Consider the following 12,612-nt stretch of genomic DNA (forward strand, 5'->3'; position numbering starts at 1 on the left):
GTATGCGACATACTAACCATGGTGCTTTAGGCAGGGAGATTCGTTGTTCCTGTTTCTTATCCGGCTGTAACATTGTTGCGTTCTGTCTAAGCTTTTTCTTTCACGTTATTTTAGTATTTTGTTCGCGAATTCCTTCTTTCACCCGTTCAATTCAGCAGCGTTGTGTATGTTATCCCTATATGGTATGAAAATTTTCCTTCAGTTTCCTTCCCTACCGTAAAATTTATTGTGCTGTGGCGGGAGTTCAACAGGTCAACCGGCTGAGATGCAGTCTTTTACAGCTGCAAAAAATATGATCGACGAAGCGTATCCAAATTCGAGGAAAAATCTTGTCGTTTTCTAAAGCCACCTCTAAAGTCGCTCATGGAAATATCTGCCAGAAGAGGCGAAAGTTTGCTGCCCATGGTGAGGCAAAATGTTTGGTTGAAGAACTTTCTTCCAAACGTAAAAAAGTTCTGGTTCGTAAAGACTTCACCACTGAAAGGTAAGCTTTGAATTGAACTGATAGGAAGTAGTACGTACCTCCATTCAAGGTGCCGTTGAAGACTTTCTGAGGCGTCGGTCAATGGATCGTTTGAGACAAAAGCAGGAAAATTTAATGATACAAGGATTTGCCTTGGTCTTGCTACAAAACACTTAAGTTGATTCATTACGTCTACTCTGCAAACACGAGAACCGGTCAAATTTCGATGTTAGAAGTATGATAACCGAATTAAAAAACCTCACCGCCTTTTCAATAACCTTAACCATGGTCCGTGTCATATTTCACAACCATCAAAACCCTATAACATGGTCTGTAGAACCCATAAATGCACCAACATATGGTGTTTCGTTCCTATATGAAATCTAATGGACCATAGTGATGATGTTCATCGTCTTGGGTTGATCCCATCTTAAAAATTGTAGAAGCATCGGGCCAGAGGGGTAGGGGTTGTAAATTTGGTCATGAGCATATGAGTGATAACGGTGTTTCGTTTGCTAAGGATGTCAGTCAAATACTGAAGAAACAGGAGGGCAGTCATCTAAGAAATTATCCAAGCTTTTGTCCTGAGGTTAGTTAAAACTATTGACTCTATTTTTAATATTCCAGGTATTTTGTTATGATCAAATCATAAATTATCACTTACATACAAATATCTTTTCTTTTCATTATATGACTACCTATGTCATAAATTTATTCAACGAAACTCTTATCTTGTTTTAAAAGCTCTACTCTAGTGTGAAATTAACTATAATAATATCTCATTTACTATGGGAGTCGCAAAGGATTACAAGGTTCAAACCAGAAACAAACGAATTTTACTATGATCCAATAGCCATAGAACAGGATCGCACTCGTAAACGAAAATCGCTAAACGACGAACGAGGCTTTTTTTTTGCATACCTATATGTATACACAGCTCTGGAGTCCCCACAGGTTTTAATTTATTTGTCCGCAGAATTCCACGCATCCAACCATTTATATGATTATTGAATTTAGAGCTGCATGTGGGTGTCTACGGTACGGTTAGAGTATCACCTTTTTTGCCAACCGTTTGTTATCCCTACTCGCTGAACCGTAGAGCGTCATGTATTCCTCCGCTACAGCTTTGATAATTGTCTAAACTAATTATAGTATGACTCTCTGTTCATGTTATGCATCGCCAGTCGGATGCTGGATCCGATCGTCATGTGGACTACCATTTCCACTGCGGTCATTATTGGTTCATTCAATCATAAAGTTATTAATTATTTACATTTGCGCACCCAAACTAGCAAAAAGGAGAAAAATCGTTTGTTCATAATGTGCTTTTATTTGTTCATTAAAATTATGGCTAGCTTTCAACATTTTCCCATTATTCACAGGGCTGATTTTAAATGAAACATGTTCCTTCCGCTTGCTTCACACATAAACACCCCGCAGCGGGTGTACACTTCTGCATACGCTCCTCGTTTCTGCTCGTTTTCAGGTGATGTTCGCAAATATGATAGAATAAATCTGAAGCTTTAAACACAGGTTTCACAATTTCAACAAAAGTGTAATATTTCTAATTTAAAGTAATACCAGTCCAAATTGATATATATTTTATTGCGGTGCTCATTTGCTGCTTTATGATACAGATACTTTAAATGCTGTTGCGAAACTGATTAATTTCAATCTGTATAACTACAAAAGTATTTCGATATAGATTTTTTGCTCATTGCGAAATTATGAGGAAATTAATTAAAAGTGTTATTTGTAACAACAAACCAATCCCGTCAAACCTAGTCCATTTTTAATTTTGCTATAATTATTTTTTATGATCAGTCAAATACAGTTTTGACTATTTCTACTTTCTGATATTATCTTTCAAAAATCGCGCTCCACTTATTTTAAATATAAAATAAAAACTGCTTTCACGCAAGCTAACAGAGTAGGTGGATCAACGATACAGTAGTGGCCGAAAATCCGCCTCCTGCTCTCTTTCATCACTTTGCCTTGTCTCTTCACCGGTATTATCAGTATTTTTATATGCATGGTGGAGCTCGTTATTCATTGCATATTTTGTTAAAAATTCGATTTATTTCAGTGAATCGTACGTTGCCTTGAAATCCTAAGGTGATAAATTCGCAAAATGTGATGACGAAATTCTTGGAGGTGTGTTTTTGAAAAATCATTCAAAACTATAAAAAAGACTCCACTTCGATGAAAAAAATGAGATTGTTTCACGGGAAAAGTCTATTGCCTGTCAATAAACATATTTCGAACACCTTCTTTTACAGGTGTTAACTACTTTGAACTATAAGTCAGCCAAGATTAAATGGTCATTTCTATAGAACAAAACAAATTAATGTTGATGAGTAAATAAGTGCTGTTAGAATATCGAGCCCGCACAAAATAAGTCCTATCATAAAAATAATAAAATAATGCTTTTATTCTAACAGAATGCGTCAACATATATTTCCAGGGATAACAAAAACGAATTAATTTTCAACAATTATATACAGTATGTATCGACGCACCAAAGTCATTCCCGGTGCGTTTCAAACAGCTTTTTGTTTGTTTACATAATTTATTTATTCAACGTCTACCCCATCTCACACGCGTGCCCATCTCACTCAATCGCTTCATTCGCACACATGACAATGCGATCACAAATGGGTATTTCCTCGTACAACTATTGCACTAAACTCATGCCATGCCATTCTATTGGATAGTGTTGTGTTAGTAGCTCGTAGCACTATTATTTCGCCCAAGGGCCAGTCCTAGGTGCAGAACCGATTAAATTAGTCTGCTGGAGTTGAGCACGCGACCTGCCATTGCAACGAGGAAGACCACTAGAATATTGAACAGCAGCGTGAAGGTGGTCATCCGGACACGTGTCGCGTGTGAACTGAAATAATCCCGGCATTTTCCGCTTTCCGGTGTGTAATCGACACAGTGCATCTGTAGGAGTGATGAGATAAAAAAAATAGGATAACATCATTCGATGTAAATGCTGGTGGCTGTTAGGATGTTGTTGTTGGAGCAACAGATGACTGTAAGTCGTTTTAATGCGTGAGACTAGTGACTGTTATGCCGCTGTCAAATTGGCGAACAATCAGTGATTAACTTGGATTTATGTATTGCGTTTCGCTTGGGTTGTTTTGAACGGGCTCACGATAATCGGGATATTTATTACATGGGTGACTGCAAGTTAGGGAATGGGAAGTAGTGATTCTTACCCTCATCAGTGTGTTGGACATCTTGTCGAGGAATTTCCGTGTGAAGAGTGCTGTTTCATCTCCGCAAGCGTGACGAACGGTGAACTCCGAACACTGCATGTACTTGTGGAATGCACTGTGAAAAAGATTGAACGAGTTAAGGATCACTTAATTAATGTAGTATTTTGATTGGCTATACAATAGTACTTCTGTTTTAGAATGAAAATCAAATTGTAATCATAAAAATAATGCTTTTACATTCAATGCAAATCTAGTTAAAAGTGCATTTTTTTTTCAATTAATCTCAATATTTTTGCCAGGAAAAATATTTTTTATAAATTTTCTTGTATTGTGGTGTGCTCCCAGCAAAAGTATGTATAACACAAGCAAAACGTTTATTTTTGTTTTGAATACAGTTTTCCCCTGCTAAATTTAAAACCTCAGTTCACGGACAACATATTACAAAAGTCTACTTTACTAACAATCCGTTAAAAAAGAGACATTATTCCAAAGAATCGTAATTTCTATTCCTACAGCAAGGAATGCGAACATCAAAAAATAAACGACGTAACGCGGTGATTGATTTCAAAGGTTGCAAAATTCGGCCATTTGAATGCGAAGTAGAATATTGATTGAAAGAAAAAATCTGGCTTTTCCAAAGTTCCGACCAGTTCATCAGGAAGAGAATTGAGAATAACACTAAACGGAACAATGTAACTATTGTATATTTCCTAGTCTAAGTTCTGAAATAAATAGATATGCATTGCGAGCTGCGAGTCTTACACACAGTTGCAAATCCGCTACCACTGCAAGAGCAATGGCAATAGTCTAATAAAAATCTACCCTGGCATTCGAAAGGCAAATAGAGATGAACAGCAGCATTTCATTGATGCTGTGAATCTTCGAGAGGTTTTCAGTGGTGATCTTATGTGACTTCTCTTTTGTCGGTTCTCACGGTAAAGAAGGACAAGTCTGTCTTTGCCGTGAGTCATGTTGATAGACTTAAGCGATTCGTAGTAATGTTACCTAAGCTTGAATCCTACGATTTTAAGCCTGTTTTTAATGACCCAGCCACTTCTAGTTATCCGATCTGTATATTTCACATCCTTACTATCAGTTGAGTACTATGGCTCTAAATTTTCAAAACTTCGCTACTCAGTAATCTCTAATTAAAATTCTAATTATAAAAGAAAATGTGACTATACTTATTGGTCGAAATAAAAAGGAAAAAAATAGATATGTTCCACGACATTACCATGTCTGGATCGTAAACAAAATAGACATGAATGTGAATGTGAATCCTTGACATTGTAGTGCTTTGTATCGTGTATATTTCTAGAAAAATGGATTTTTTTGTTTCGATTATAGAGGTATTAAAATTATAAAATAAAATAAGGTCTTTCGCTATTTTTCGAGTTAGAGAAATCTCTTTAGAGAAATCTTTGACTATCTGCGGGGCTGGGAATCGAACCCACGTGAACTGCGCACAAGGCAATTGATTTACCAACTATGCTATGCCCGCCCCTAGAAAAGGCTTTCATTTGCTTTAGAGAAAGGGGAAAAACTCCATAAAAATCTATAGAAAATACATTTGAAAACTATCAACATTATTATTTTCACATTTTTAATGCTAAGTGTCTATTAAAAATATGTTTTTTTAGTGACAGTCTTCTAAAATAGCAATAGTTGCCTATCAGTTAACAAAGTTTCGTAGCTACTGGCATAGAATAGTCTTAAGATTAGGAATTTCAGATTTAATATCTTAAAGGTACATGAAGTATTTCAGAAATTATAAACAACTTCGCTTCATTTAAAGTTACACATTATGGAGTATATAAGAAGAATTTTTTGCTAATCTTGTCCAGATTCAGGTAATAAACGTTTCAGCCGCTCTACTCCAACATTTTTCCTACTTGACGGAGGTACTCTTCATCCTTAAATAATTCGTTTTTTTACTAGTCAGTGCTGATTTTTTTTTCAAAATTTTTCGAATTTGCAACGTGTCAAACCTATTATTAAAAGTTGATACAAACTTCTGGCAAATATTTGGAAATCTGGAAAGGCATATTCAATACTGTCAAATTAGAAAAACACAAGTGAACAAAAAAATGACACTTTTTTACGAAAATTTGACATTTTGCGAAATTCAAAATGGTGCCATAACAAAAGTTCTCAATTGATTTTGATCAACAATAGCCATATTTGTAGCTAAAAGCGGAAAAAAAGATCAAGCCAGAAAGACGAAAATTGTCAGAGTTCTGATCGATTGACTTAATTGAAGAAAAAAAATCTTTAAAACAACGCTTTTTGGTATTTTTTTGTATTACTACACACACGACAAAAACTTCGGAAAATCTATTAAAAATAAATGTTTAATAGTCTTCGATGTTCTGAATATAATTTAAAAGTAATAAAGTCGTTTTATGGGTACATTTTAACAAAACCTAAAAGAATTTTATTTTGTAATAATTATACTTCAAACAAAAACACGTGGTTGAAGAGTTACGAAGAGACAACAATTTTTGCACCTCACTTCATTACGATTGAAGGCCTTTGACAGTTCAGCTCCATAGTTCTTGGCGTTTCACTTTGTTTGACTTTGTCACCTGCATATTTCATGGGATGTGTATTGAAGAAGTAAATACGATCAGGTATTTATACGTTGTATTTATTCAGTACGTTATGCCCGGCACACCGAAATGTCAAATTTTCGTCAAAAAGTAGCATTTTTTACACGTGTTTTTTCGAATTTGACAGTATTGAATATGTCATTTCAGATTTCCAAATATTTGTCAGATGTTTCTAGCAACTTTTAATTATAGATTTGATACAGTTTGTAAATTCAAAAAAATTTGAAATTTTTTTCAACGCAGACCAGTAACAAACGAATTTACGGAATTTACTTAAAACAGGAGCAGTAAAAACAATGGTAATTTTTGAAATCAGCGAAATTGATTTACCTAAGAAAATACCATCACAACCTTGCACCAAAATGGCTGTCGACCAATGTGATTTGTGTAACACTATGCAGATATTCATAAATGTATAAAAATATACAAGTGTAACGTGACAAATTTTGGTTGACAGACAATTGAGAAAAACTATACATCGAAAAAATACAGGCAAATCACTTCTTAATGCTCCAAACTACAATTTAGAACTGTTGGACACCCCTAAAACTCAGTGCGAAGATTTTGTACTGACAGACGCATTAAAATGTTAACAAATCGAAAAATGTAGGGTTCAGAGACCTTAATAATGCGTAATTATGATATAATCTGAGTTTATCGGTTTTGAAAACTCAACTCATGAAAAGTGCGCTAACATGTAACGTGACAGACAAAAGTTTTGACCATATGCAATTACACAATATTGAATCTAACAGGAGCAAAATTAAGTTCGCACCTGAATGTGGAGTATTGAAACTACTAAGCAAAATTTTCCCCCATTCAATATAAATTTCTCCCAGCTGTGGAACCGAAACCAAAGCAATCCAAATAACGTACAACACAAACCAACAACTCACCAGCAAACAGTTTTGAGTCGCTCCTCTTCCGCATCCTCAGCACTTTTCGTGTAGTTCCGCTGCTGGCGATGATGAGACTGCTGGTTCTGCTGCTGCTCCTGCTGCATGTCATTCATTGAGAGCGACATGGCAGCATTCGGTGTCGGCTGGGTGGGGGGCCTCGATGTACTGCTGCTGGCCACCGTTTGTCCAATTTTGGCCATTGTGCTCTGATAGCTGACCGCACACACTTCGTAGTCTTTTTTCACGTGTCTCATGCAGGGTGCATGTCTAAGAAAGTCTGTAACCAAAAACCGGATGTGGCAGGGGGGTTTTTGAGTAGAAAAGAGATAAGGTTAGATGAGCTAGACGAGTTTTCTTCACCAGTTTTCAGGTCATGTCATGCTTGCATGAAGGGCATAATGTATTTGTGATGTTGCGCTGCTCATTGAAAAAGATGATAAAATAAATCCCGTCTCGTTTTAAGACGGAAAGGTACCTATATTGACAACAATGCAACAGAGCGAAGGACATGAGAAAGCGTGCTGATTTGGAAATGCTTTATAGAAAATTAAAAGTACCACCGATGCTGGTGTATGGGTGTGCCGTTTGGTTCATTGCATGGATTGACCCGGGTTGTTGTTATATGCATTGTGTAGTGTACACGGACAACATTTTACAACCGATAATGAAAAGTGTTTGAAAGCGCTCACAAGGAACAAGTGGATAAACACATGTGTGGCGTCCCTGTGACGGCTCCAGAGCCAACGGGGACGGTTGATATGATATCGAGCTATTCATGGTGGGCATCCTGTCAATGGGGGAGCATTTCTTGGATTCGGTACAACACATTGTGGCACGTATTTAGACGGACGGATGGTTGGTCAGGCTCTGTATCTGGATGTACTGGAGTTCAAGAGGGCTCACCGTGCCCGGCGGACTAGTCAGTGGCCCTGTATGCGATATTCGTCCTCAAACAAAATTGAATTCTGTAAAGACACACTCTGTTGGAATGCCTCTGTTTGGCTCTAGAGAATGAATAATGAATAGCCATCGTTTTGCTGATCTCTCTTGTGTTCGACCAAACCTGTGTGTACATTAGACTGCCCAGAAAAATGATGAATTTTTGAAAACTTAATCGGCCCACCCCTGAGTCGATTCCTAGTCCCACCAGGAGTACTTGCACCAAATTTGAAGCAAATCGGACAAGTCTAACTACCGGACCAACGTGCCTGAAGTTTGTATGGAATTTTTCAACAATTTACATGGAGAAAACTCACTAGTTCGTATTTTCGCCGCTAGGTGGCACTATATGCATCGTATTATCGCTGTAAGTGAAAATAAGAAAGATCATTCAATTGTCTACAGCTTTGTCGAAGACTGCTAGTAAATCCGGCTTTGTTAAAAGAAGTTATTGAACTTTTAACGAAGTGATGTCTGAGTCAGTTTTGCATAGGGCCTAGCAGTGCATGGTTGTGTATCTGTACTCGAGTCCCGCGAACTATACATTTTTGTGAAATAATGGTTAGATTTAGCTGAATAATATGTTTACATGAACTGTAGTAAATAATACGAGTTATGTTTTGGTTGGAAAATTTTAGTTCCAACTGTGACCGCATAGAGGGTGCCACCACTAACTTCTCATAGAAGAGAGATAGAGTATCAAAATGTTCGGAAGAAATACTTAAAAATGCCTGTTCTATACCTTTGTAGAAGACACCAAATTTCTATCTCTCTCCGTTGAAAAGTTAGTGTTGGCGCCCTCTATACGGTATCATGTGGAACTAAAATTTTCTAATCAGAGCATGACTCGTATTATTTACTATAATTCTTCTGAACATACCATTGAGCTAAACCTAACGAGTATTTCACAAAAATGATTAGTTCGTGTGAATCGAGTACTGATGCACAACCATGCACTGTTAGGCCCCGTGCAAAACTGACTCAGACATCACTTCGTTAAAAGTTTAATAACTTCTTTCAACAAAGCCGGATTTACTAGCAGTCTTCGACAAAGTTGTAGACAATTAAATTATCTTTCTTATTTTCACTTACAGTGATAATACGATGCATACAGTGCCACCTAGCGGCGAACATGTGAGTTGGTGGGTTTTCTCCATGTAAATTGTTGAAAAATCCCATACAAACTTCAGCCACGTTGGTCCGGTAGTTAGACTTGTTCGATTTGCTTCAAATTTGGTGCAAGTACTCCTGGTGGGCCTAGGAATCGACTCAAAAGTGGGCCGATAGGGGTCATTTTTTTCCTGTCACTCTAGTGTACATATATAGGCACAGTCCAACATTGCATTCTCTGCGATACCAACCAGTAGTGAATTTATTGAAAATGGATGGACCGTCAGTCAAGTGCATTAGGAAGGGCGCTTCGGACGACCAACCCGGAACGATATATTGAATGCTTAGATCAGAGGTAACACACAAAAGGATTGATGTTTTCCACGTAATTATTGCTGCTCACGTACCTTGGGGTGGATACGATAGGATATGAACTATTGTGCTTCGTTGAGTTTGGCATAAGCATATTTTGAGGGGTTACGTGTGAGCAAAATAGAGCTCTACTGTTTGGACGCGAGGTTGACTTTGTTATGCCGGATTACGATGGGCTGAGCTAATATGTCACGAGATAAAACTAATTCACAATGGGATTAGAGTCAAGGGATTATAAGGAAACCCGTGAACTTTCTATAACCTACTTATTTGCGCAATTTGGCATTTTTCTCCTGTATTCTAACGAGTTAAAGACGAATGGGGAATAGTTTGAAGATACTTTGTCCCAAAGATTGAACAAACAGGAAGATACACAAATTATTTGTATTCTTAATTACCCAGCCTAGCACAGTGAACGGGAAACTTTTATGAGTTTTGGTGCTTGAATGATGCCACACACGGAATGTAACAAGCTGTATAATGCGGACAGCAGTGACAATGCAATTATCCAGCAGCGGTGGGATCACAAGTAACATGAATATAATTAGTACAATACGTACGTGCCTTCCTGATACGATCCTTCTTCGCACAGCTCATGGATGACCTCATTGGTGCCGTGGTATAGCTTGTTGAAGTGATCCCTCTGGTGTATGTTCATGCAGCGTCGCGTGTAGCTTCGTATACAATGGAGCCCGGAGTGAAGGTCACTATTTGATAGTAAGAGAAGATCTGTATTATTGTAAATTATTATTCTAGCATTGTGTACTTGTTTAGGGTCAGATGTTACACAAAACAAAGGGATTTAAAACGTAAATGGAGCTGATCGCACCCTTTCAACTCTAAAGTTAAACATAACAAGTATCATGTTCAAGTAGATGACAAAAAGATTAGCCAACGGTGTCAAAAAGGTCAATCGATTAATTTCCACTCCCGCCACAGCAACGACACACGCCTATGTCAAAAGTCACAGATAAGAAGTTGAGATGTGTCTGTTCGTTCTGCGCTGAGCTATCACTGCATGCTTACATAACAAGTAGTGAAAGCCAGAAAGGAACAGACACCTGCCGGCAGGGAAAATCATATTACATGTGTAACCGTTCCCATCTGTCTTGTTTGTTCTAAGCCATATCATCCAGCGGGGCCGGTCCTGGACCTACGCTCAGTAAATCGTCTTAGTCCAGAGCTTTGCAACATATTGAAAGTCCGTCCCAGGAAGGTTGTCATCTCCTGTTGTACAGTTTGCTACATAGAATAGTATAGGTAGGATTGGATTTTTTTTTCACTCAACTCTATTTGGTGCGAATAAATTTACGGCAGTTTGTACACTCATTTATATTTCATTGGGTGACTTCGCAAATGCTGACAGATGTCCATCCTTTCCTGTTGCTATAGTGGGTATATGCGTGTGAACTTGTGACACGTGCTTCCATAGCTAGCTACAGAAGCTATCGCGTACATCATGCAACCATTTTATGTAGGTACATACACCGAAATTGGAATTCTCGGTAGTCTGCAAAAGTTCAATGCTATTTGCTTTAAAGACTGTGCGCCGTACGGACATACTGAAGTTCATCAGTATGCATTGAAATAGCGTATTACTGCGAACCCAATTGTATATTTTCGATTGTTTTTTGTAGGGGAAAAATTAAAATTAACGATTGGAAATTGTTTTTTTTTTATTTTGGCAAAAACTTCTACCAATTAATTGTTTCTTTGAATTCACCACTTTAATGGTGTAAGAATAATTTGTTTTCATCTCTTTTTTTATTTATTTTTTAATCTCACGACATAAAGAAAAGTTAAGTTGAATTTTGAGTAAACAGGTTTAATACGGTCCCCTTAAGCAAAAATTGCTATATTTTAACGTTGGACACATGATCTCCGAATCAACTACACTCAAGTTTTTTTTTACGCGGTTTTTTTTGCGCGGTATTTTTTTACGCGGTTTTTTTACGCGGATTTTGAAATTTACGCGGTTTTCATTTACGCGGATTTTGAAATTTACGCGGTTTTCATTTACGCGGTTTTCATTTACGCGGCTCGTATCCCCCGCGTAAAAAAAAACCTGAGTGTACTCTAATTCAATGCTAGGGTAGACGTGCCCTTATTCATCTTATTAGTCAGTATATCACATTATTTAATTGATAACTCGACTTATAGTGGATAGGATTGCGCTTAAATAGGTATCATCATCTTTGCTACGTACCTAAGAAGAAGAACATGTAAAAATTTTGCATGTAAAATGTAAAATGCTCCCGTTTGAGCGAAGCGAAAAGTCGAGTACAACGTACCCTTATTCATCCTACCATTTAAGCTAATGCGTTGAATAGAGATAGCAGATACTGCTCTAACTAACGTGTTCAAATGGGTGAGATGAATAGAGGAGCTAAGATGAATTAGGGAGCAGTAACCCTATATTAATTAAAAATTAGCTCCTGCTTCATTTTTTATTAAAAACATCCTAATACAAGTATTATTACACGCTCAACTTCTAGTTTCTTCTTTCACCCAAAATGCTCCACTTTACAACAAAAGGATGGTATACCCCATAGCAAAAATCAAAATTTCTATTATACTGAAAGAAGGTCGCACAATGTATAAAACCTCGATTTACTTAAAAATATCAACATGACTGTTATTTACAATACAAAATTTCCTAAATAGTTACTTATCAGTTGTGTTAATAATGGGGAATACCATCAAGAATTTAGTAGGGCGTTTTGTCCGGTGATTAGCCGTTAGGGCATCGCAAAACAATTTTTTTTGAATTCTCAAAGGCCCCCCTCTCATATTGTGACAAATGTCAAAGTATTAGTAAATTTCACACCATTTGGACAATTCTAGACTCCCGCTCACTTCGCTTGAAATTTTTGAAATTGGCGCTATAAAAAAATCTGGTAGAAAAATATATTAAATGCTATAACTTTTGAAGTAGCAATCAGAAAATTACAATTTATACCTCTTTTTAAAGAAAATAACTTTATTATTTGAATGGAAAT

General features: G+C 37.0%; 1 protein-coding gene across 2 annotated transcripts; it reads right to left on the reverse strand.

Moving 5' to 3' along the window:
• Positions 1-1,773: 1,773 nt before the first annotated feature.
• Positions 1,774-11,180, reverse strand: LOC131689993 (uncharacterized). 2 transcript variants are annotated; one of them, XM_058975424.1, is made up of 4 exons: positions 10,174-11,180; positions 7,190-7,469; positions 3,685-3,799; positions 1,774-3,406 (listed from the first exon to the last, which is right to left on the reverse strand). In XM_058975424.1, exons 1-4 carry the CDS (start codon positions 10,220-10,222, stop codon positions 3,242-3,244), a joined length of 609 nt encoding a protein of 202 aa, XP_058831407.1. In that variant the 5' UTR covers positions 10,223-11,180; the 3' UTR covers positions 1,774-3,241. The 2 variants fall into 2 exon arrangements, with proteins under 2 accessions (XP_058831407.1, XP_058831406.1); XM_058975423.1 differs by having other exon boundaries at positions 10,178-11,179.
• Between the last annotated feature and the right edge of the window lie 1,432 nt (positions 11,181-12,612).

Source organism: Topomyia yanbarensis, chromosome 3 (assembly GCF_030247195.1).
Source record: "Topomyia yanbarensis strain Yona2022 chromosome 3, ASM3024719v1, whole genome shotgun sequence".
Taxonomy (NCBI): Eukaryota; Metazoa; Arthropoda; class Insecta; order Diptera; family Culicidae; genus Topomyia; species Topomyia yanbarensis.

Coding starts and splice junctions, on each gene's coding strand:
- LOC131689993 (XM_058975423.1), bottom strand. CDS start 10,271: ATGAACATACACCAGAGGGATCACTTCAACAAGCTATACCACGGCACC. Junction 3,800..7,189: donor CGACTCAAAACTGTTTGCTG/GTGAGTTGTTGG, acceptor TCTTTTTCACAG/TGCATTCCACAAGTACATGC. Junction 3,407..3,684: donor TGTCCAACACACTGATGAGG/GTAAGAATCACT, acceptor TCACTCCTACAG/ATGCACTGTGTCGATTACAC.